This window comes from Homarus americanus, unplaced genomic scaffold, assembly GCF_018991925.1.
Source record: "Homarus americanus isolate GMGI-L3 unplaced genomic scaffold, GMGI_Hamer_2.0 scaffold6317, whole genome shotgun sequence".
NCBI lineage: Eukaryota > Metazoa > Arthropoda > Malacostraca > Decapoda > Nephropidae > Homarus > Homarus americanus.
The window spans coordinates 6366712-6391694 of NW_024730668.1; the positions used below are offsets into that span (position 1 = coordinate 6366712).

The 24983-nt window shown below is 42.6% G+C and overlaps 1 protein-coding gene across 3 annotated transcripts in view; it reads right to left on the reverse strand.

Annotated features, from left to right (window-relative positions):
* Nucleotides 1-719: 719 nt before the first annotated feature.
* Nucleotides 720-24983, reverse strand: part of LOC121867220 (protein unc-13 homolog 4B-like) — a 205390-nt gene continuing 181126 nt past the window's right edge. For 2 of the 3 annotated variants that reach the window (XM_042367065.1, XM_042367064.1), the window contains 2 exons: nucleotides 10453-10637; nucleotides 720-1005 (listed from right to left, as the gene is read on the reverse strand). In XM_042367065.1, coding sequence (XP_042222999.1) covers nucleotides 908-1005; nucleotides 10453-10637 — 283 coding nt within the window. In that variant the 3' untranslated portion in view covers nucleotides 720-907. Of the gene's footprint in view, nucleotides 1006-10452; nucleotides 10638-24983 lie in introns of those variants that run through there. The other variant, XM_042367066.1, reaches the window with a different exon arrangement.

Here is a 24983-nt window from a genome sequence, read left to right on the forward strand (position 1 = left end):
ACACTCTGCATACCGTACATGAACTGATGTCCACACAGAAATAATAAACCCAGTACGTACTCAAGCTGAATCAGTGGAACAGAGCCTACCTTCGGTTCAAACAATGCCAGCTTTGAGAAGATCTACTCATGTATCAAAGCTGCCCTGAATGCTATAGATCATATTTTTTTTCCAGACGGGAAGAATTATATAGTTTTCATTGTTAGGAACATTCATTTTATGTTTAGCTTTATGTTAGTTTTTTTTGCTATACTTTCCTTATGCTACTTCATCCCACATCACTTGCTATGAAGGGGTTGTGGAATTACCTTTCCACTTATTTTTGTCTTATTTTTTACTTATTGTATATTGTATGACTTCATTGCTTTATTAATGTTTTGCAGTAATGTATATATTGTTTACTGTATTTAAAGAAAACATTTTGAATGAATTCGGTTGTGTTTAAAGGTGACTCTAGTATCACAACTACTGTACGTACAAACTGGTTCAGTACACCTTTATAGTACAGTATATACACTGTTGAATCTTAGTCATATAATATTAATCCTCTAATAATTTTCCCAGATTTAAATAATTCATAGGGTCTGCTGTACCTAATCACCGAGCGCAACAGCAAGGGTCAACTGTACCAGTAAACATATTGGTAGTAAAAGAAAAGCTGTATTGTTTTAGGCATGTTTTCATTATTACTTCAAATGGAAAATTATGAAAAACAAATCATAACTTCAGATTTTTTAATCATAAACCGATTCACCGGGCAATATTTATTTGTTCTCAACTTGAGATTTTTGTATACTAAATCTTCGTAAATTGGAGACTACGGTACCTATATACAGTTAGCACAAGACATTGTATTTTCATACACTTTTCTCGATCACCATCCTAGGGCATCCTACTTTACTTCTGTTTAAATGAGTCCTGGGTGATGTTTAGATATTGTTTTCAAGAAATTATGTGCAGTGTTGTCCTGGAGTCTATTTTGCAGAACTTGTAGAGACCTGTAACCTGTAAGTTAAGCAATGATATTAAGTTCTTAAATGGCTGAAACTCACTAGTAAATTTTATACATGACATCTATGATACTTAAAAAAAATGATCTTATTTAGTTGTACAGGGTATTAAGTGAGCATTTATTGCCATATCTACCAATAACTTCAAATATGTCTAGTAAATTATGATGACCTGAGAAGTGATTGAGCATCACACTCAGCATTGACTATATGCATTAATAAAACTCGTTAACAGATTAGTGGAAAAAGGTGACATATGATTTAAGAGTTAATGATGTAAAGACTGATGAAATTATTGTTTCCATATTGGAAATAAATCCTAAAATACAATTTATAGTAGACAACAGAGCTAAAACAAGTGAAATTTTGTGTGTATTAAAAGTAACATTAGCTATTATGGTTCAGTAGATGTACAAAAGAAATCAAAATAAGAATAGGACGAACAAAAACAGCATTAAAGTCCAAATGAAAGATGACATTTACTTCAATTTGAAAATGCTGCCGAAAGGCTTTATATGGTAAGAAGGTTGTATGGGTCAGAAGCGTGGACACTTTCAGGAGACACCAGAAAGAGATTGAAGGCCTTTGAAAATGTGGTGAATGCTAAACTGTAGAAGTACTAAAATTCGCATAAACTTCAAGAGAAATCATTGAAATATACAGAATAAAAAACGAGATACTTTGGTCATATAATTGCGGATAATGGGAAGGCGGAAACTAGGCTGGTTGAATGAAATTAAAAACTGGGTCTCCAGAGAGATATAAAACCTTGGAGGATTGGTAAAAACAGCCTGAGAACGTAAAGTGGTCGCCAACCCTCAGATAATATGACGACGGCATTTTGATTGATTGATACCTGGATTTATCCAAGCACTCGTTCAATAATGAGAGACAAGCGTAGTACAAGTGCAGGTGGTGAGGCCAGGGCCATATTTAGACATGTGGGGTCCTGGTGGAATTCAAATGTGGGAACCCATAGGTAATCAGATACATTATTTAAAAATAATATCTGCCACTATACATAACTACCTATATTAAACATACAAATTGTACAGCACAGCTTATAAAAGCTACATCATCTCGAATCTGTGATGCTGCTAACACTAAAAAGAACTTGACAGTTAAGTTGCGGCAGCTGCCAGATTCCATTATCCGTGTAATACCTGTACTGAGGACAGTCATACATGTTAGTTGCATAGAATCAGATGATTCATATAACGCTCAATAGCCCATAAAGCATGTAGCTACTGAGACGTCCATTTTCTGTTTGTTGTCCGCTTCAGAACTCAACTGAGACGTCCGTTTTCTCAATCATCTGTTCAAGAATGTTAAGAAATCTCATGTTTACATTTGTATATTTAAAATTACGAGTGAATGCTATGTGTTACTGTAAGATATAAATACTTGCTTATAGCTGAAACATTCAAGATCCATTGTTAGTGATGTTGAAAGCTTCAATTGTATTTACTTTGAGTAAAATTGTCAAGTAAGTCGTGTGTTAGAGTTTGCAATAGAGGAGTAAAATCCTGACATGGCCCTGTGAGACGTACAAGAGTTCTTCTCGTCACTGAAGCCAGATTGCTTTGATTCACAGTGTATTGAAATTATTGCTAGCTTTGTATTTAAGAAAATCTTTAATCATTTGCGAAAAGCCTCTCAACTGCTCACTGCCTGAAATCTAACAGCTGGGCATGAATGAGACTTTGTGGGATGTTTTGCTAAATCTGCACAAAGTGTGAATGCCAGGCTATGCACTTTTTGCAATTTAATTATTGCACTGCAAACTCAAACATTGTTTAGACTGTAAGCAATATCCTTAAGAAATTGATCTGACCCATAACACTGATTCTCGTAGCCCAGTGTGTACCGCAACTGAGTTTAATGACTATGTACGTAAGTTCTTGATGGGACATCATAGTAGATACAAGTGATTGCGGGCACCTTTGTGCCCAGTGAAAGTTTGAACGCTCGTGCTTGGCTAGTGTACATCGAATGAGGGTGTGTCAAGTCCGTAGACTTGCATGGTTAATTAGAGTGCGCCAAGTCCGTAGAATTGCATCGTTTTCCATCGTAAATAAAATGGTTAATTAATGCCTTTCTAAAGAAACCATCGACATGGAACCAGGTTTGTTCCACTCTACGAATTTTTTGCGATTTTTCCACCAAGTTTGATGAAAAACGATTGTGCCGTTTCGGCTGCCCAGAACAGACAGACAGACAGACAGACACACGCCTAGTCCTATAGTATATCAGATACTGTACTGTACAGGGGCATTGTACGAGAGACGAGCAGTCACTTCCTCGACGCTCCTCCATCGTATATCAGTTACGTACTATATTGCACACTGCCATATTAAGTGAATTTAACTCAGTTGAACTTTGTTAATTATATCAGTGTTCCTGCTTTAAAGTAGCTGAACGTCTTTTGCAACAATTAATAATGTAATGTAATTGGGCGCCTTTAGTGTTGAATGATTCGTGTGTTCCTTGCAAGACGTGTTTTGTGACAATTTGTATTTTGACTTTGCACTTCTTTGACACTCCTCCATCGTATACCAGGTACTCTCGGTGTTGCTGCCATTGCTAAGGATCGGTAGCCACCTGCGGGCAAGATATCCAAGTTAGGATGTCTTACAATAGGTTAATATCTGATTGCAGGATGCACCAGGGAGAACGAGTGCGGGATCGCTAATTCGTCGAGCACTGAGTCCAGCCACGGCTTCAGAGTGTAGCCGAGCAGCATTTGTTTTGAATACCAGCGGTGTATGCCTGGTATACTCATACTGACTATAAGCGTTTGTTATAGACGCACGGAACAGCTAACGCCCTAATAAAGACAAAAAGTACTGCTTGGAATGTGGAGCTGAAGGGCACACATTCAGGGAGTGTAACAGCAAAGAAAACCCAAAATGTCTGAATTGCAAAGGACCTCGCCGTACTTTGGCAGCACGCTGCCCAGTAAGGAAGGACATCATTAAAGACATGAAAGAAAAGGAAAAGTCGAACAAACAAATAGAAACTGACCCAACCAAAACCTATGCTGCAATAACAAAGTTGCAAGACACCACTTCTGAAGAGTTAGAAAAAACAACAAAAGATATAGCCAATGCAGAAAACACTTACCTGAAGCTAAGTGAAGGTCTACCCTTCAGCATACTAACCACACTGATACATGCCCACATAAACATCGTGGCTAATCCAGGTACATTTGGAAGAACTGTCTGAAGCGGTACCGCTCTTGCCTCGCAAGCGAGATGTCGCGGGTTCGATTCCCGGGCTGGTGGAAAAGTTGTTTGGACATACTTCTTAGCCCCAATTGGTCCCTGTTCGCCTAGCAGTAAAGTAGGTACCTGTTGTAAATCGAAAGTTGCGAATTCGTATTCAGGGACAAGTTGTTGGAGCTTCCAATAACTTGATGACAAAAACGATTGACTCTTCAGATTTCTATGCCCTTGACCCTTCAGGCTTCTATGCCCTTGACCCTTCAGGCTTCTATGCCCTTGACCCTTCAGGCTTCTACGCCCTTAACTCATGAGACATAAAGGCAAGCATGAACTTAGCATGCTTCCCTGTTGGGCGCTGTAAACGCTTCTGCGCTTCACCTTACACAGGTTGTAGGGGGGTGCCCAATTAATAAAAAAAAAAAAAAAAGTTACCATATGCAGAAAGTGGAAAAACACTGGGACTCAAAATCACCAGAAACGGTATACACCAACACATTAGAGAAAGATTGACGAAAGCTAAATTACAACTAACCAAACTCTGTTGCTTTAGAAAACTAAATACCAAAACACAGCTACATCTATACGAATCACTCGTCAGACCACACCTTGAATACCCACCAATTCCACTTAACACAATAAAACAAACAAACTCAAGCTGCAAGCAGTCCAAAATACAGCACTAAGAAGAGCAGCAAAACATAGGCCGCCATACAGTCAAAAAATACGAGACATACACATCGAACATAACATAGACACAATTAACATAAGATCACACAAACAAGCAAAAGCGGTAAGGGACAAACTCCACCGAACACAAGACCCTATTTTACAGGAACTATTACAGGCAAACAACAATACAGGGTGAGCATTCTAGATATAAACATGAATGTTGCAGCATTGTGTCGTTTTCCAACAAATTGGTGCACCGCCACACTGGGGTTTAGCTGTCCGTCAGTTCTTGAATGCAACCTTTCCAAACTGATGGATTGGGAGAGATGGTCCAACACCAAGGCCGCCACGTTCATCAGACATTATCCCTCTTGATTTCTTTTTATGGGGGTATACGAAGGACAAAGTGTACAGTTCACCAGTTCCTAATCTTGAAGCTCTGAAGGCAAGGATAACGGAGGCAATAGCGACGGTGACTGAAGAGGTGCTGCAGAAAACATGCCGTGAAATCGAGTATCGCTTAGATGTGCTCCGGGCAACAAACGAAGCACATGTTGAAGTTCACGAGTAACGGAAAAAACTTCTTGAGATAAGGTATAAGCTGCAAAAAACTGTATGTTTGTATCTAGCATATGTTTTGTGTAATAAATGTTTGTAATCAGGGAAAGACTTTATGCTCACCCTGTATATCACACAGCTGGTGGCCAAGTAGCATCAACATTAACACAATCACTAAAGATGAGGAACATCCTTTCAGTTACACAAGGACCTGAAGGGACCCTCCAAGAAACAACCAACAAGAAAGACCAACACCATATGCATAATCTTAAAGATGGGGATTATCCTGACAGTTACACAAGGACCTGGCGGGACCCTCTAGTCACAATTACAAAAGATGAAGAACATCCCTTCAGCAACACAAGGACCTGAAGGGACCCTCCAACAAACCCTAGAACAGCACATTCCCTTGGATCACACTTTAAACCAGGTTAGCTTAGCTTATCTACCCTCCCTTGCCCCTGGAGTACTGAGGGACGTCTGTCACTGGTTAAGCCACAAACCAGCCTCCGCAAGGTGGAAAGCCCACCTGCTATCATTCTCCTTCTGTACGTCCCACTTCTTAACTATACCTTGCCCTAAATCTCATTGTTCACCTCAGAGCCACTGCTCTCTTATCTATCTATATATATATATATATATATATATATATATATATATATATATATATATATATATATATATATATATATATATATATATATATATATATATATATATATATATATATATATATATATGCAAGTAAATCACTGTAGGTGCGCGTGATCTAGGTATATGCTGATAACCACAAGAAAAGAAGAAAACACGAAGTTCCCAAGCTCTTTCGTGTAATTCACATCTTCAGGGGTGGTACACGAAAGCGCTTGGGAACTTCGTGTTTTCTTCTTTCCTTGTGGTTATCGTGACGGGGTACACTTGTCTCGCGCTGGGGTAAAGACGTTGTCTGCATCCCTGGAGCGTGAAATTGTCACTCCGAAAGGGGGGTTTCGCCAGTAGAGAGAGGTCTGGGAAAGTGGGAGTAAAAAAACAAGCTGGTCCTGGGAAGTAGAATTGGTTACTCAGGACCAGGAAAGGGTAGGTTTAAATGTACTGTATACTATAGAAACAGTAGGAGCGTTAGAAATAAAATAGATTTGCTGAGAGCGGTTGTATGTACTGAGAATGTACTGTAGACGTCATAGCAATCACCGAAACCTGGCTCAATCTGGCGAGCAAGTACTTTTTGTCAGAGTACCACATAGAAGGGTACAACCTTTATCACAAGGACAGGGAAGGTAGGAAGAGGGGAGGGGTCGCACTCTTCGTCAGGGATACATTAAAATGTTGCAATAATAATACAATAAAGGGTGAAATAGGAACTGAGTCTATATGGGTAGAAATTGCAGAAGGAAGAGAAAAACCAATTATGGGAGTGATTTACAGGACCACAGGTCTAGGGAAAAAACAACTCAGCCCATATGGCAGGAAATGAGTAGGGTAGCAAAATACAACAACCTGTGCATTATGGGGGATTTCAACTTCAGAAATATTGACTGGGACAACATTATAGGTAACTATGAATCTGAAGACTTCCTAGACGCAGTACAGGGCAATTTTTTAAAGCAACAAATTACAGAACCTATTATTAACAAATAAAGAACATATTATCAGAGACATCATAATAGGGGAAGAACTAGGGAACAGTGATCACAGAGAAATCAGGTTTACCCTAAATTGGGAAACGAAAATTAATGACAATATGGTTAGAGTCCCAGACTTTCGATCAGCGCATTATGAGGGGTTAAGAAGGTACCTAGGTGAGGTCACCTGGGAACGGTCAGGTCAGTCTCTGGTAGGAATGGGTGAGGTCACTAGTGACACAACAATTGATCATGTCTACACTAAATTCACTAGTATACTACATAAAGCACAGGAACAAAATATACCATACACAAAAATAAACTCAAATAAGAATGAGCCAAGGTAGATGACCAAAAACTTAAGCATGACATAGGAATAAAGAAAGGAATTTATAAGAAATTAAAGGGAGGGGAGGGGCATCTCAGAGATAGGTATAATGAACTATCTAGGAATGTTAAGAAAAATGTAAGGAAGGCAAAGAGGGACTACGAAATCAGGATAGTAAGAGAATCCAAGGCAAATCCCAAGGGAATTTTCCAGGTATATAGGACAAAGGTCAAAGACAAACTGGGGCCTTTAAAGTCAGAGAGAGGGGAAGAGGTCGGAGATAGTGCGGAAATAAGCAAAGCATTAAACAGCTACTTATCAGTTTTCACAGAAGAAATTCATGAGGAAACGCCAGAGGTAGAACTGACATTCAGGGGAAATGAAGAAGAAAAACTAAAGAATATCACTATCAGAAAGAGGATGTTCTTTAGAAGATAAATAAATTAAAGAAGACAAAATCCCCAGGGCCGGATGAATTTTCCCTCGAGTTTTGAAGGAGTGTAAGGAACAGATTAGCGGACCCCTCGTAAATTCATTTACAAAATCATTAGACACGGGAGCTGTGCCAGACTTGTGGAGAAAGGCAAATGTAGTACCCATATTCAAAACGGGAGACAGTGTATCAGCGTCAAATTACTGGCCGATTAGTTGGTAGTCGGTAATTGGGAAATTTCTTGAATCGATTACAGCAAATAGCATCCGATCGCATTTAGAGAAAAAAAATTAATCTACGACTCTCAACGTGGATTTACAAACGGAAAATCTTGTCTAACAAATTTGCTGACGTTTTTTAGGAAAGTCTATGAGGTAGTAGATAATGACGAAAATTACGATGTTATTGATTTTGACTTTAGCAAAGCATTTGACAGAGTACCGCATCAGAGGCTTCTGAGAAAAGTTAGCGCCCATGGCATCGACGAGCCGTGTAACTAGTGGGGTTCCCCAGGGGTCAGTACTGGGCCCACTTTTGTTCATAATCTACATAAACGATCTAGATACTGGGATCAGCAGTCACAGTAGCAAGTTTGCGGCAGATTAATTCAGGGCAGGATGCAAATGCACTACAGGAACATAAGAACTTAAGAACATAAGAATGGAGGAAACTGCAGCGGAACTGCAACGGGTCTCTTGGCTCATACTGGGCAGTCCCGTTTACACCCAGCCCCTATTACTCATATATCCACCCAACCTATGTTTGACGCTGTCCAGCGTATTCGAGTTCATGATGATATTTGGTAACTTGTTCCACTCATCCACTTCTCTATTTCCAAACCAGATGAACAACGATGTTATTGAGAAATCCGAATGCGAGTAAGATTTAGGAGTAATTATAAGTAGGAATTTTAAGCCAAGTAAACAATGTGTATTTGCTCGAAACAAGGCTAATAGAGTACTTGGGTTCATACAAAGGAGTGTTAGTTACAAGACTAGCGAGGTCATCTTAAAACTATATCGTGCGCTTGTGAGACCCCACTTAAATTTCGCAGTTCAATTCTGGTCACCGTATTACAGAATGGATATAGAATCCTTGGAAAGAATTCAGAGGAGAATGACAAGACTAATCCAGGGCATTAGGAACCTTGAGTACAGAGACAGGTTAAAGCTTCTAAATTTGCACTACCTCGAGAGACGTAGAGTGAGGGGCGATATGATCGAGGTGTATAAATGGAAGTCAGGGCTGAACAAAGGGGACATTACAAAGGTACTCAAACTATCCAACCAGGAGCGAACTCGTAACAATGGTTATAAATTAGATAAATTTAGATTTAGGCGCGAAATATGCAAATATTGGTTTGGAAATAGAGTAGTAAACGATTGGAAGAAGTTACCAAACATCATCATTAACTCGAATACGCTAGATAGCTTTCAACATAGGTTGGATGGATATATGAGCAATAGGGGTTGGGTGTATATGGGACTGCCCAGTATGGGCCACTAGGCCCACTGCAGTTTCCTCCATTTTGATGTTCTTATGTTCTTAACTGTAATCACGTCTTAATAGTCACCCATTGCCAGAGTGGGTGAATAGTGGGTCTCATGACCTGAATGTCTTGAATAAAGATGAATGGTAAGGTGCTCCAGTGTTTCCCACTTACTGAGTGTACAGTGCAGTGTGCATAACTGCCATCACTTTTTACATTCTTAACACTGCTTTAACACTGTATTCTTGGCTGATTTTGTTCCGGTACAGTAATGTACGGGACTGCACAACACATTTCGTCTGCAAAAACAACAGCTAGTGAGGGAACAACCTTCTACAACGTCACCAGAATATGAACTAAGTGATCCAAGCAGCGAGGCCACCCACGCGCCAGGCACTTGGGGATGGGTTTGGAGCATAATGCAAATTCTAGGAAATCCCTGAAAATTTATTCCCAAACCCAGAATGGAGAGATTTGGAGATATTTTATCCGAACCTTCTCGGAATTTTCACAGAAAATGCACCAGATTTTTTACCTCGGAAACTCATTCATTGAGATAATTTTTTTCAAGAAAAATTTCAAGCCAATTTCAATTCCGCGTATTGAAGAGTGCTGGCTAATAGGGATTCCGGCTAATGGAGATATCACATATTAAGTTTTAAGTTTAATTATCCGTCTTGTAGTGTTCGTTTTAATTATATTTCATCTGTATCTGTAAAATTTCATTTTCCCTAAACTGTTCTAAAAAGAAAATGTGTGTCTGTGTTATACTGTATTCAAATAAGAAAAATCTTATTATGCTTAGCGGTAATTGCACTTACTGTATATGGTTTTTAACTTCATTTTTAGCATTGGTGATGAAGACTGAATTCTTTGAAATATTTATACATGGGTGATCATTTTCTTCGTATACAGTACAGTATGTGTGTGAGGGAGGCAAACTTAAAATTTTAACATTAAATCCTATTTTTAGTTTTTTTTTCTGGATTAAATTATGTCATTGAGATGATTCATACATAACCAAATTTATCGGATGGTTGTTAGCTTAATTTAACTTTTCAGTTTATTCTTTTAGTTCAATAGTTAGACCTCCACTAAAACTCTTAAATTCAGACTTACAGTGATTAATACTTGGTAGAGTCATATGAAGATACATGTTATTCACATCTGATGAACTTGCTGCAATGCTAGACAGTGTCACAAAGGCTTCACCAAGGACAGCGTCTCTATGAATCTTCTTTTTGTCCATCAGCATCAGCACAAGGACACCCTCACTTATGTTGCTACCGTCTGTGCTGATATCACTGAAAGTAAAGTTTCCCAGGAAGAGATCATCATCATCATCATCAACATCATCATCATCATCAAGCTGTAGTTACCTGACATTCAGCTTTTAATCACTATGCCCTAGAATTGCTTACCTGGAATACAGTACGCACAGTGAAACTTGTCACTATGCAAAGGTGGGTAGTAACACCACAGCATGTGTTTCTATGTGAGGTTACCATGTGGCTATGCACCACATATTGGTAGGTAGTAACTCCTATACGATGTGGTACAGTTGCAGAAATGTGTTCCTACCAACCCGTGTGCTAACCCGTGTCACCAACCAGGCAACCTATATGACCAATCACGTCCGTCATTACACGGCCAATACCCAATTATTCATAAATATAGATACTACTACTGCGACGTTACCACTGGAGACACAGGTTACCACAGAAGGCGTAGGAGCACATTTCCGCAATTGTCCCACATGGACACACACATCATGTGTCGATAGACAGCAACCCCAGTGCCACTTATATGAAGTGGTGAAGAACTTAATTCCCCTTTTTCTTCGCAAACTAACTTGATTAAGGCATCTGCCATTTTCATAACGAATCTCAAAAATTAAGTGCAGGATTACTGTATCTTTTTTGTACACCTTTGCATCTTTTCCCGCTTCAAGCAGGATGGCTGGAAACAAGAGCGCGCGCGCACGCACGCACACACACACACACACACACACACACACACACACACACACACACACACACACACACACTACTACTACTACTTTGCTGTCACTCGGAATCGACAATTATCCAGCTCTGATACAATGATATGAGTTAATAAGTTTATCACCTAGTTTCGTGAGTTTTGAGGTGACTAAAGAGGCCAATACGGGACCCACAGGGTCGTCCACATTCGTTGCACATGTTAAGGGCTGCATCTAGTGAGGGAGGGGCGGTGGCAACGACTTTCCGGCGTTGGTGCTTGTCTGCCTCGGTTTGCAGTCGGGTTAACTCGAAAGTATTGACACCTTCTCATGTGGTGCTCCTCCAAGCGTTACGATGTGGAGTAATTGACTCCCAGGTGAGGGGGTCGATTTGACATTTTTTCGGGTTTGTCTAAGGACTATCCTTATACCTTTTCAATTGCCCACTGGCGTTACGTTTACTATTCGTTAGGTAACTGTAAAGTAGCTGCTTTGGCAGTCTACTGTCATCCATGCGGGTAACATGGCCAATCCAGCTTGTTCAAGGATAACAGTAGCCTCGATGCTCCTACAGTTGGTGTAAAAAAAATCTGGCATGTGTTCTCTTGTCTTCCCAGCATACTCGGAGGATGGAACGTAGATTACGTTGGTGAAAGTTTTCAAGTGCCTTGAGGTGCCTCCTGTATGTGACACATGTCTCACTGCAATATAGCAGGGTGGGGAGGACCAATGCTCAATATAAGAGTAGCTTTGTCGATAATTTCAGCTCCCTACAGCTGAAGACACGGTTTCGGAGCCTGTCAAAGGCTTAAGAGGCACATCTGACCCAATGCTGAATCTCTTCATCAATGTCTGCAGTGGAGGACAGGTGGGAGCCGAGATACCGAAAGTGGGTAAGGGTGGTACCGTTAAGCTGGATGGATGATGGAGGTGTGTCTGAACCAGGGGCAGGCTGAAAGAGAATCTGAGTCTTACGTACATTCACCTCAAGGCCGAAGTGTGCATACGGATCTGCGTAGGTGTTCAGGATCGCCTGTAGGTCGTGTTCAGTGTGAGCAACAAGGGTGAGGTCGTCTGCACACTGAAGTTCAGTAATCGGTCTGTGGTACTCCAAGGTAAAAGATCTCTGTGATCTCAACCGTCAGTTTCCCACACTTCCTTTCATCTCACATTTACCTAGTGAGGAGATCTAGAGAAGTCGACTTGTGAAAGAGACCTAGGGGTACTTGTAAGCCCGGACCTACGGCCTAGAAAACAGTGCGTTAATGTTCGAAATAAGGCAAACAGAGTATTGGGTTTTATATCTAGAAGTGTAAGTAACAAGAGTGCAGAGGTCTTATTGCAACTATATCTTGCGCTAGTCAGGCCGCACCTCGATTATGCGGTTCAGTTCTGGTGCCCCTAGAAAAGATATAAATTCACTAGAGTCGGTGCAGCGAAGAATGACAAAAATGATTCCGGGACTTAGAAACCTTCCATATCAGGATAGGTTAAAGAAACTTAACTTGCATTCCCTAGAAAGACGAAGAGTGCGGGGAGATATGATAGAAGTATTTAAGTGGGTGAAAGGAATCAATAAAGGGGATATAGATAAAGTTCTTATAATATCCGAGCAGGATAGGACTCGGAGCAACGGATTCAAGTTGGATAAGTTTAGGTTTAGGAGGGAGATAGGAAGAAACTGGTTCACAAACAGGGTGGTGGACGAGTGGAACAAGCTTAGCAACTTTGTAGTAAGTGCGGGAACTCTGGAAAGTTTCAAAAGGAGGCTAGATAGATTCATGAATGATAGAGAGTGGTAGTAACTCTCGACAAGAGCTGCCATGCACAGGCCAACCGGCCTATTGCAGACTCCTTATTTTCTTATGTTCTTAAGTTCTTATAATTAATAACCATTTTGCTACCATATGTCATACCTTACCCAGTCTTGACCTCACTCTCCTCCCAGCTTACTTACCCCCCCCCCCTCCCAGTGTTCAACCATATGAAATCGCCAACAAACTCCTGAAATTTAAATCCAAATGCTCCACGACCCCAATTGACCTCCCAATCAAAATATACAAGAAGTTTGCAGTCGAACTTGCCACCCCCCTCTGTTCTATTATTATTAATGCATCCCTCAGACAAAGCAAATGCCCTAATGAATGGAAAACCTCATTTGTCACCCCCATCCCCAAGGTCACCATCCCACAGTCTCCTAACGACCTCAGGCCAGTTGCCATTACCCCCATACCCAGTCTGCTTTGTGAGGACTTTGTTTTTGAGTGGGCCAGTATCTATCAGTCAATTGATCCACAGCAATTTGGCAATATGAGGACCTCCTCTACATCACACTGCTTGGTGAGCTTTCTGGATTTTTTGCACAAAAACTTGCAGAAACGTAAGACATCACTGGAAGTTGCCCATGTTGACTTCAGGAAGGCTTTTGACCTTGTTGATCACTGCACTGTTATCAACAAGGCTATTGCACTAGGGCTGCCCACCAACCTGGTCTCATGGCTCACTGATTTCTTGAGTGGACGTCGCCAGGCAGTGAGGTATCAGGGCTTGGTCTCCATATTCCAACACCTCACCTGCGGTGTTCCCCAGGGGACCAAGATGGGACCACTGTGCTTCCTCATCCTGATCAACGACGCTCTATCGGACACTCCTCACAGGTGGAAGTACGTGGATGACTGCACTGTGGGAGTTTCGGTGGACAACACCACACCAGACTACTCAACGCTACAAGGCACCCTGGACAGGCTACAGGCATGGACTACGGAGAACAAGGTCACCATCAACCACACCAAAACCGTAGTCATGCGCATCAATACCGCCACCACTCCAGTGCAAGCCCCAGCAGTCCCACTGGGTGCCCATCCTCTCCAGCTGCTGCAGTCTGCCAAACTCCTGGGTGTAACTATAGACAACAAACTTGACTGGAAGGCCCATGTATAAGATACAGTCAAGGCACCCTCGTACCGTCTCTACATGCTACGACGACTTAGGTCACTTGGGACACCCACGCCAGAGCTGAGGACCATCTACAACGCCTTTATTCTCCCCAAACTAACGTATGCGTCACCAGCCTGGTCGTCTTCTCTCAACTCCACCCAACAACGTCAGCTAGAGAAGGTACAGAAAATGGCCTGCAGAATCATGCTCGGCGCAAAATACTCCGGCTACACCAACGCTCTCTCCACCCTGGAAATGCCATCCCTCAGTGACCTCCACCACCAAGCACTGGAAAGGTTTGGCAGTGGACTACTGCATCACCCTCGACATCGCCACCTCCTGCCACCTGCAGCCCCCCACCCAACTCGCACAGTCCGCCACTACAACAAAATTCAGCCCATAAGAGCCCGCACCGATAGATATAAGAACAGCACCATCCCATCTATTGTTAAAATAATAAACAACTCCTGATTTATGTACTGTACAGCCCTGTAAATGCATTCAATGCATAATATATCATTATGTCTAAATCAAATGTAAGTCTGTATATTTTCAGCCACCGGCTGCAACTCTATTAATAAACCGTTTATTATATTATTATTATTATTATTATTATTATTATTATTATTATTAATGGAAGCTGCCGACACCGTTGTTCTTGCCTGGAGTCGTCTTATGTTGAAAAGACCCTTCACCCGGTACTCGATGTCCACCCCGCTGGCTAAATTGGCACTGGCACGTGTAAGGAAGGCAGCCAAGAAAATGGAAAAGAGAGTTGGTGCCAGTACACACCATTGTTTAACCCCTGTTTGGATGGGGAAGAACTCAGACTGGGTGCCGTTGTGCAGGACACTGCCGTTCATTCCATCGTGGAGTCGCCTCACAATGGCGATAAATTTTGGTGGGCAGCCAAAACGGCTGAGGATCCACCAGAGGGCTTCCCTGTTGACCGAATCGAAGGCCTTGGTTAGGTCGATGAGAGCCATGAACAGGTCACGACACTGTTCTCTGCACTTTTCCTGTATCTGGCAGGCAGTAAAGATCATGTCAGTGGTGCCACGTGATGGTTTAGGAGGACTCGGGAGATAATCTTGCCAGCTACGGACAGCAGCGACATCCCACGGTAGTTGCCACAGTCTGACCGGTCTCCCTTAAGCTTATAAATATTGACAATGGTGGAGTCTTTAAAAGCTTGGGGAATTTCCTCCTTTTCCCATATATACTCCAGGAGAGAGTGGAGATGGCTTGTAAGCAGATGTTCTCCTGCTTTACACCTCGGCTTGAATTCCATCAGGCCCTGAGGCTTTGTTATTTTTCATCTGTTTGATGGCAGTAGCTACCTCATCCAGGGATGGAGGATAGCTGAGGTGGGTCAGCTCTGGATGCTGAGGGGCCTGCTGGGTAGTCAGGACATCCACGACGGTGTTTCGGTTGAGCAATGAATGGTAGTGCTCTTTTCAGCGCTGAAGGAGGACTTCATCGTCTTTAATTATGAAGTTACCTTCAGATGAGCAAAGGGGGGCTGTGCCACGAGTGATTGGCCCTTAAAATGTTTTAATGGAATTGAAAAATTCGCACATCTTGTGCTGATCTGCCTTTTTTTTGTATTTCACATGCTATATTTTTATGTCAGTCATTCTTTAGATTGCGAAGTTCCTGCTGGGCAGCCGCTTTCTTCTTGAGGAAGGTATCAGCTTTGGTCTGAGGCTGTGGGTTGTTTGGCCTGTCAGTAAAAGCAGCAAGTTTATCATCGATGAGTACTTTGATTGCCGGGTAATTTTCATCAAACCAGTTCTGGCGTGTTCTTTTGATCTGGCCGAGGGTCTCTCGGCAGGTTTTTGCAATAACAGTGTTGAGAGTATCCCATTCGGCACTGAGATTCGCGTTGTTTGCTGTTAGGTTGTTTATGAGCCCATGTTCGAGCTGCTCTCTGAAAGCATGTGCTACCGCTGGATCCTCCAGACACTTAGTATTAAAACCTCTTCTGGAGGCTTGCTGCCTTCGCCATTTTGGGGCGACGTGAAGTAAGAACTTGGTTCTGACAAGTCGATGATCAGTGTCACAGCAGTCTGAGCCATGCATGGCACGGGTGATGAGGACATCTCGGCGATCTCTTTCTCTGATAATGATGTAGTCAATGAGATACCAGTGTTTGAATTGTGAGTGATACCACAAATCCTTGAACGTGTGGGGCCTGCTGAAACAAGGTATTGATGATAGTGAAGTTGTGTGCACCACACTTGCTGAGGAGGAGTAGGCCGTTGGGATTACACTTCCCTGGTCCATTTCTCCCTACTGTTCCCTGCCAAATGTTAGCATCTCGGCCAACTCTGGCATTGAAGTCGCCAAGGAGCACAACCTTGTCTTCTCTGGGGATAGGGGTTAGCGCTCTGTCGAGGTCGGTGTAAAAGGCCCCCTTGATGCCATCCTCTGCATCCAGTGTTGGGGTGTATGCGCTGATGAAAAAGGCATGACGCGAGTGATTCAGTGGGACTCGAAGCATCATGAGGCGCTCGTTGATCCCAATAGGCATTTCAGTTAGCCTGTGTAGGATGTGTTGGCAGATGGCAAAGCCAACTCCATAAATGCGGTTTCTCTCTGCAGCAGGCTTACCCTTACAGAAGAAGGTATAGCCAGATCCCCATTCTGTGAGTTGGCCCTCATCTGGGAGCCGGGACTCACTAAAGGCTGTTATGTCGATGTTATACCTAGCCAGCTCCTTTGCCACAAGGGCAGTTCTTCTTTCAGGACGCTCATTTGTGTCAGTATACAGCAGGGTCCTGACATTCCATGCAGGGACTGTAAGAGATTGTATGGTTTGTTTTTGTTTGGATCTGTGATGTTGAATGTTTGTTTTCGACTACATAAGGATGACCTTAATGGGTGCGGTTGCCCAGTCAGGTTGGGGTTTTTTGGCAGGCTATGTTTAGGGCACCTTTTCTAGCCCCCTCCCCATGTGGGGTGAGCAGGGACAGGACCGGACTGCACTGCTGTCTAGATCCCAGTGCATAAACGACCATCTTATCTGTGCCACCCACGTGCAGAGTTGTGACTAGAGACTCCGGCAGTCACCTCTGTCTGTCCCCGTCACCATTCGTCCGTCACCATAGGACTTTTGGGGGTATAGGGGTTTTGATGATGATGAGAAGTATAATGAGCTGGGTATTGGCTGCACGTGAGTTGATTTATGTGGTGAGGCAGGAGCGCAGGCTGCAACCACACACCTTGGTTCTCCCTTTTCCCGATCCAGTGGTGCAACTGTTGCAACGAATGGGGAGAGGGAGAGTTGCAATGGACTGCCGATAGCCCAGTTTGTTGGGTTTCGCCTTAGTAGCCTGTCCATCGGGCATTGCCTTCGTCTGCCGGTGTAGTCATTGGGTTTCCATGTTGGTCACCTCTTCCGCCTATACAGCCTTTGGGGGTCTCGTTGGAGCTCTGTAAGCATGTCTGTCTGATGTGGGGCTCCACCGCAGATTTTTCATTCGGGGTTTAGTCCTGTAGCCTTATACCTGCCAAGGTTAATCCGCAAAGCAGCGGGGCAGTGGCTGGTAGGTGCCAGAACGTGTCCACATGCCAGTGGGCCTATGCGCCGTCCCTCTGGGCCCACTGCTACTCCGAGATCCCCTGCTGGTCTAGCCTGGGCCCCCGAGGCACCCAGTTGCCATGTGTTGCCACGAGGAGGTACAGAAGGAGTCTTGATGGTGAGGAGGCTGTGAGTGGCAGGGGAAGACTTATGCAAATTGCTTCCTTGTTCGCCACAAGGGTTAGCCAGCTGTGGTATCTGAAAGCGAGAGGGAGCAAGCAGTGCTTGCACTTTAACACTAACATAATGCTGCCACACTAAACGTATTTCACCACCCTGTGTGAGACACACAGAGATACACACACACACACACACGCACACGCACACACACACACACACACACACACACACACACACACACACACACACACACACACGCTTCCAGGGGCTGTCTCCACCTTTCAGTCACTCACCTGTGGCGTCCCCCAAGGCACCAAGATGGGACCACTCTGCTTCCTTATGCTCATCAATGATGCCCTAAGAGAAACCCCTGCTCGCTGGAAATATGTCGACGACTCCACCATTGGGATCAGCGTCAACAATTCTGCTCCCAACTATACCGCCCTTCAGGATTTATTGAACAGTCTCCAAAACTGGGCCACCAACAACCATGTCACCATCAACCATACCAAGACCATGGTTATGCACATCAACCTCTCCTCCGACATTGTCCCACCTCCTTCCATTACTCTAGGTCCGAACACACTCCAGGTTGTAGATTCCACGAAGCTCCTCGGCGTCACCATAGACAACAAACTAAATTGGAAACCACACGTCAGTGAAGTTATCAAATCCTCCAGTTTCCGTCTCCACCTCCTCCGCCGACTCAAGTCCCTCGGAGTTCCTGCACACGAGCTCCTCAGTGTTTACACAACATCCATACTTCCCAAGCTCACCTATGCCTTCCCCACCTGGTCTTCCTCCCTCAATGCCACACAACGTAAACACCTAGAAAAAGTGCAAAAGAGGGCATGCAAGATTATTCTCTCCCCTTCCTACTCCACATATCAAGAAGCGCTCTACACACTGACCCTTTCGACTCTCACTGACCATCACCACGACCTCATCTGCAAATTTGGTAAGAAGCTTCTACACCATCCCCGACACCGGCTCCTACTACCACCTGAGATCCCTTGTCCGAGAATTGCTGTTCGACACCACAACCGCATCCAGCCCATACGTGCACGAACTGATCGCTATAAGAACAGCCCAGTCCCAACCATTGTAAAAATTATCAATAACTTGTAATAAATCAGTGTATTCACTCCCAGTAAACACTGCTCCTTACACTATCACTATGTTGAAATGAACTGTAGTTTGAGCTTTTCCCCATCTAGTTATTATATGTCTTATTTGTGTCACTTATGTTACTTGTATATTATTTGTAATTCGTAACCAATTCCCCAAATATGTAACTGTATATTTTCAGCCTTCTGGCTGCCAAGCTCTTTCAATAAACCGTTAATTATTATTATTATTATTATTACACACACGAAAAACGTCTGTAGCTGTCGCCTTCATTGATTTCACTAAAGCATTCGACCTAGTCGACCACAATATAATCATCAACAAAGCTATTGACCTCGGGCTTCGGAGAAGTCTTATACCATGGCTTACAGACTTCCTCAGTGACCGACGCCAAGCTGTACGCTTCCGAGGGGCTGTCTCCACCTTTCAGTCACTCACCGTGGCGTCCCCCAAGGCACCAAGATGGGACCACTCTGCTTCCTTATGCTCATCAATGATGCCCTAAGAGAAACCCCCGCTCGCTGGAAATATGTCGACGACTCCACAATTGGGATCAGCGTCAACAATTCTACTCCCAACTATACCGCCCTTCAGGATTTATTGAACAGTCTTCAAAACTGGGCCACCAACAACCATGTCACCATCAACCATACCAAGACCATGGTTATGCACATCAACCTCTCCTCCGACATTGTCCCACCTCCTTCCATTACTTTAGGTCCGAACAACTCCAGGTTGTACATTCCACGGATCTCCTCGGCGTCACCATAGACAACAAACTAAATTGGAAACCACACGTCAGTGAAGTTGTCAAATCCTCCAGTTTCCGTCTCCACCTCCTCCGCCGACTCAAGTCCCTCGGAGTTCCTGCACCCGAGCTCCTCAGTGTTTACACAACATTCATACTTCCCAAGCTCACCTATGCCTCCCCCACCTGGTCTTCCTCCCTAAATGCCACACAACGTAAACACCTAGAAAAAGTGCAAAAGAGGGCATGCAAGATTATTCTCTCCCCTTCCTACTCCACATATCAAGAAGCGCTCAACACACTGACCCTTTCGACTCTCACTGACCATCACCACGACCTCATCTGCAAATTTGGTAAGAAGCTTCTACACCATCCTCGACACCGGTTCCTACTACCACCTGAGATCCCTAGCCCGAGAATTGCTGTTCGACACCACAACCGCATCCAGCCCATACGTGCACGAACTGATCGCTATAAGAACAGCCCAGTCCCAACCATTGTAAAAATTATCAATAACTTGTAATAGACCAGTGTATTCACTCCCAGTAAATACTACTTCTTGCACTGTCACTATGTTGAAATGCACTGTAGTTTGAGCTTTTCCCCATCTAGTTATTATATATCTTATTTGTATCACTTATGTTACTTGTATATTATTTATAATTCGAAACCCATTCCCCAAATATGTAACTGTATATTTTCAGCCTTCTGGCTGCCAAGCTCTTTCAATAAACCGTTAATTATTATTATTATTATTATTATTTTTACACACACACACACACACACACACACACACACACACACACACACACACACACACACACACACACACACACACACACACACACACACACACACACACACCTTCCCTTTACCTGATGTCATTTATTCATTACTACTATAAAAGATGTATTCTGCCTTAGTACTTCCTTTCCACAAGTCTCCATGTTCACCACTTAAGTGATACACACTCCTGTTTTCTTAATGTCCATCCACCTCACTTGTGATGCTTCCTTCATCCCATCCTTTTATTACATTATTGGTCTTTCCCTATCCCTTCTACTTCTAAATTATACTCTTTTTTTAGGGGTGGGGGGGTCTACCAATCCTTCACTTGTTGTCATTCACTCAATAATCCCATACTGTCACGTATTAAGAAAACCTCATCCATATTGCAGGTGAAAATTCCATTAGTACCTGGAATCTTCCAGTCCCCAGGGGCTATTCAGTCGAGAAAATTCCAACCGCAGTTCAGAACTCCTTCCCCTCACTCTGCCTGCCGCGTGATCGTCGTGGCAGGAAGATTAGGCCAATCATCTATTAGGAAAAACATGTGACGTCATCCACTAGCCACGCCCATATGCGATGATACAAAAGTCTGCACTCACCAAGAGCGGTACTAGGACTAACATTCGCCCACCAGGAGGCACCACATCATGAAGACAGCAATAGCATAAAAAGCACTCACAGGCATACAAAGATTAAAAAATCAAAGCACTAATACGCCCCCTGTTAACATACGCACCCAAGGCACTCCAGGTATCAACACCAACAAAATTAAAAAAGTACAAGTCATACAGAATGAAGAATATAAGAACATCAGAACATGAGACTAGAGGAAAATGCAGCGGGCCTTTTGGTCCACACTGGGAAGTCCTGTTTACACCCGACCCCTATCGCTCATATACCCATCCAACCTATATTTAAAGCTAACCAGCATATTCGAGTTAATGATGATGTTTGGTAGCTTGTTCCACTCTATCTCGTGCCTAAATCTAAATTTGTCTAATTTAAAACCATTGCTAGGAATTCGTTCTTACTGCATAATCCAAGTGAGGTCTCATAAACGCAAGATATAGTTTTAGAATAACTTCGCTAGTCTGGTAACTAACATTCCTCTGTATAAACCCAAGTACTTTGTTAGCCTTGTTTCGAGCAATACACAGTGCTGTCCTGGTTTAAGATTCCTACTTATCATTACCCTTAAATCTTTCTCACAGATGGATTTCTCTACATTAACGATGTTCATCTGATATCTGGTTTCTCTGTTTACATCTCCTAGACTAAGTACATTACATTTGTCCACACTAATTTTCATCTGCCGTTATTTAGGCCACGCGAAAAATTTGTTTAGTTCTTCCTGTAGTCAGTTTTAATTACTTGCCCTATTTTAGTGTTGTCAACAAATTTACTACGTTGCTGTCTTCGCCTATATCTATGTCGTTTATGTATATAATAAATAATAAAGGTCCAAGTACTGAGCCTTGGGGTACTCCACTAGTGACGTTACCCCAATAAGATTTAGTGAATTAATGCTGACTCTCTGTTTGCTATCCTGTAAACCACGCCTTAATCCAGTTTAGAATATCCCCTCTAATTCCATGAGCCTCCACTCTACGTATTAGTCTTTCGTGGTAGAGCCTGTCGAAGGCTCTGCTAAAGTCGAGGTAAACCACATCATAATCATGTCCGTCATCCACTGATTGATTAACAGTTGAAAAGAATGATAATAGATTTGCCAGACATGAGCGCCCACTTGTGAAGCCATGCTGGGAATCATTAATCAATTTCTGTTTCTCCAGGTGATTTCGAATTGTTTGAAATTATTGCTTCCAGTAATTTTTCTATAATTGATGTTGAACTAATTGGATGGTAGTTGCAGGATAGTGATCGATCTCCCTTCTTGAAAATCAGCATCACATTCGCTATCCTCTAGGATTCTGTTAATACATCCGTTTTTAATGACATGTTAAACAAGTTTGTTAAGGGCATACAAAGTTCTTCCTTACATTCCTTTAATATTCTGGCAAATATCTCATCAGGACCTGGCGACTTAGTAAGGAAGATGAATCATTATCCTCTAACTACCGTTCAATCAGTTTAACATCAATTGTAGGCAAAGTGCCGGAAGCAATCGTTCAAACTCTATTGGAAATCGCCTCGAGAAGCACAAGTGGATCAATGATTCCCAACATGGCTTCACAAGCAGGCGTTCATGTCTAACAAATCTATTAACATTCTTTTCAACTGTTTTCGAATGGATTGGAGCGTGTTTGCAGAAAAGGAAACAGTGAATAAGCATTAATGGCACTAAATCCGATTGGGGTAACGTCACTTGTTGAGTTCCCCAATGCTCAGTACTTGGACCATTACTATTCATTTATATATAAATGACATAGATACTTTGCTGTCACTCGGAATCGAGTATGACGATCATCCAGCTATAATACAATGATATGAGTTATTAGGAATGTCACCTACGTTAGTGAGTTTTGAGGTGACTAAAGAGACCGATACGGGTCCCAGAGCGTCGTTCAAATTCGTTGCACATGTGGATGCCTCCATCTACTGCGGAAGGGGCAGTGGCAACGTTCTTCCGGCGTTGGCGCTTGTCTGCTTCGATTTAAATGACATAGATATAGCCGTAGACAGCAACATAAGTAAATTTGCTGATGACACTAAAATAGGACGTATAATTAAATCTGACGGGGACTCCGCAAAACTACAGGAATTTAAAAAAAAAATTTGCGTGGTCTGAAAAATGGCAGATGAAATTTGATGAGGACAAAAGTAAAGTACATAGTTTAGGAGATGTAAATAGGGAAACCAGACATCGATGATATAAGGAAATCCAACTGTGAGAAATATTTAGGAGTAATGTTAAGTAGGAATCTTAAACCAAGACAAGAATGTGTATTTGTTCGATACAAGGCTAACAAAGTACAGTGTACTTGGATTCATATAAAGGAGTGTAAGTTACAAGACGAGCGAGGTTATCCTAAAACTATATTTTGTGCGCGTGAGACCTTACTTGGATTATGCGGTTCAGCTCTGGTCAACAGTACTACAGAATGGATATAGAATCCCTAGAAAGTACCCAGAGGAGAATTTCAAGATTAATCCCGGGCATTAGGAGCCTTGAGTATAGAGACAGATTTTAGTATCTTAATTTGCACTCCCTCGAGAGATGAAGAGTGAGGGATGATGTGATCGAGGTATATAAATGGAAGACAGAGCTTAAACAAAGGTGATAAAGGTACTCAAACAATCCAACCAGAAGCAAACTCGTAGCAATGGTTTTAAATTGGACAAATTTAACATACGAACATAAGAATGGAGGAAACTGCAGTGGGCCTATTGGCCCATACTGACAATCCCATTTACACCCAACCCCTATTGCTCATATATCCATCCAACCTATGTTTGAAGCTATCCAGCGTACTAGAGTTAGTGATGATGTTTGGTAACTTGTTCCATTCATCCAATACTAAATTTCCAAACCAACGTTTACCTATTTCGCGCCTAAATCTAAATTTGTCTAATTTAAAACTATTGTTACGAAGTCAAGATCAAGTAAACGGGGAGTTCTAGTTGGATTTATAGACAAGGTTACAAATGATCCTCTCTCGATGCCGGTCAGGGTACAACTGCACTGGCTGACAGGCAACTGGCGCCACCACACCTCGGCTGACAATATGGACCACGAGGGGGGCCGGTGGTAGAAGCGGTACCGCTCTTGCCTCGCAAGCAAGATGTCACGGGTTCGATTCCCAGGCCGGTGGAAGCTGTTTGGACATACTTCCTAGCCCCCATTAGTCCCTGTTCACCTAGCAGTAAAGTAGGTACCTGTTGTAAGTCGAAAGTTGCGAATTCGTATTCAGGGGGTTGTTGGAGCTTCCAATAACTTGATGACATAAACCATTGACTCTTCAGGCTTCTACGCCCTTAACTCATGAGACATAAAGGCAAGCATGAACTTAGCATGCTTCCCTGTTGGGCACTGTAAACGCTTCTGCGCTTCACCTTACACAAGAATGTAGGGGAGTGCCCAATAAAAAAAAAAAATGCGGACCACGGGTCCTAACAACCACGGGGGCAGTTCAACAATTGACAAACAAAAATAACAAAAATGATTCTCCATACATTTCAGAATGTAATAACACAATACAATATGAACATAACAGTATAATACATAATACTCTCACAACGAGTTCACTCCTGGTTGGATAGTTTCAGTACCTTTATAATATCACCTTTGTTTAGATTTAAACGTGAGATAAGTAAACATTGGTTTGGAAATAGAGTATTGGATGAGTGGATCAAGTTACCAAACATCATCATTAACTCGAATACGCTGGATAGCTTCAAACATA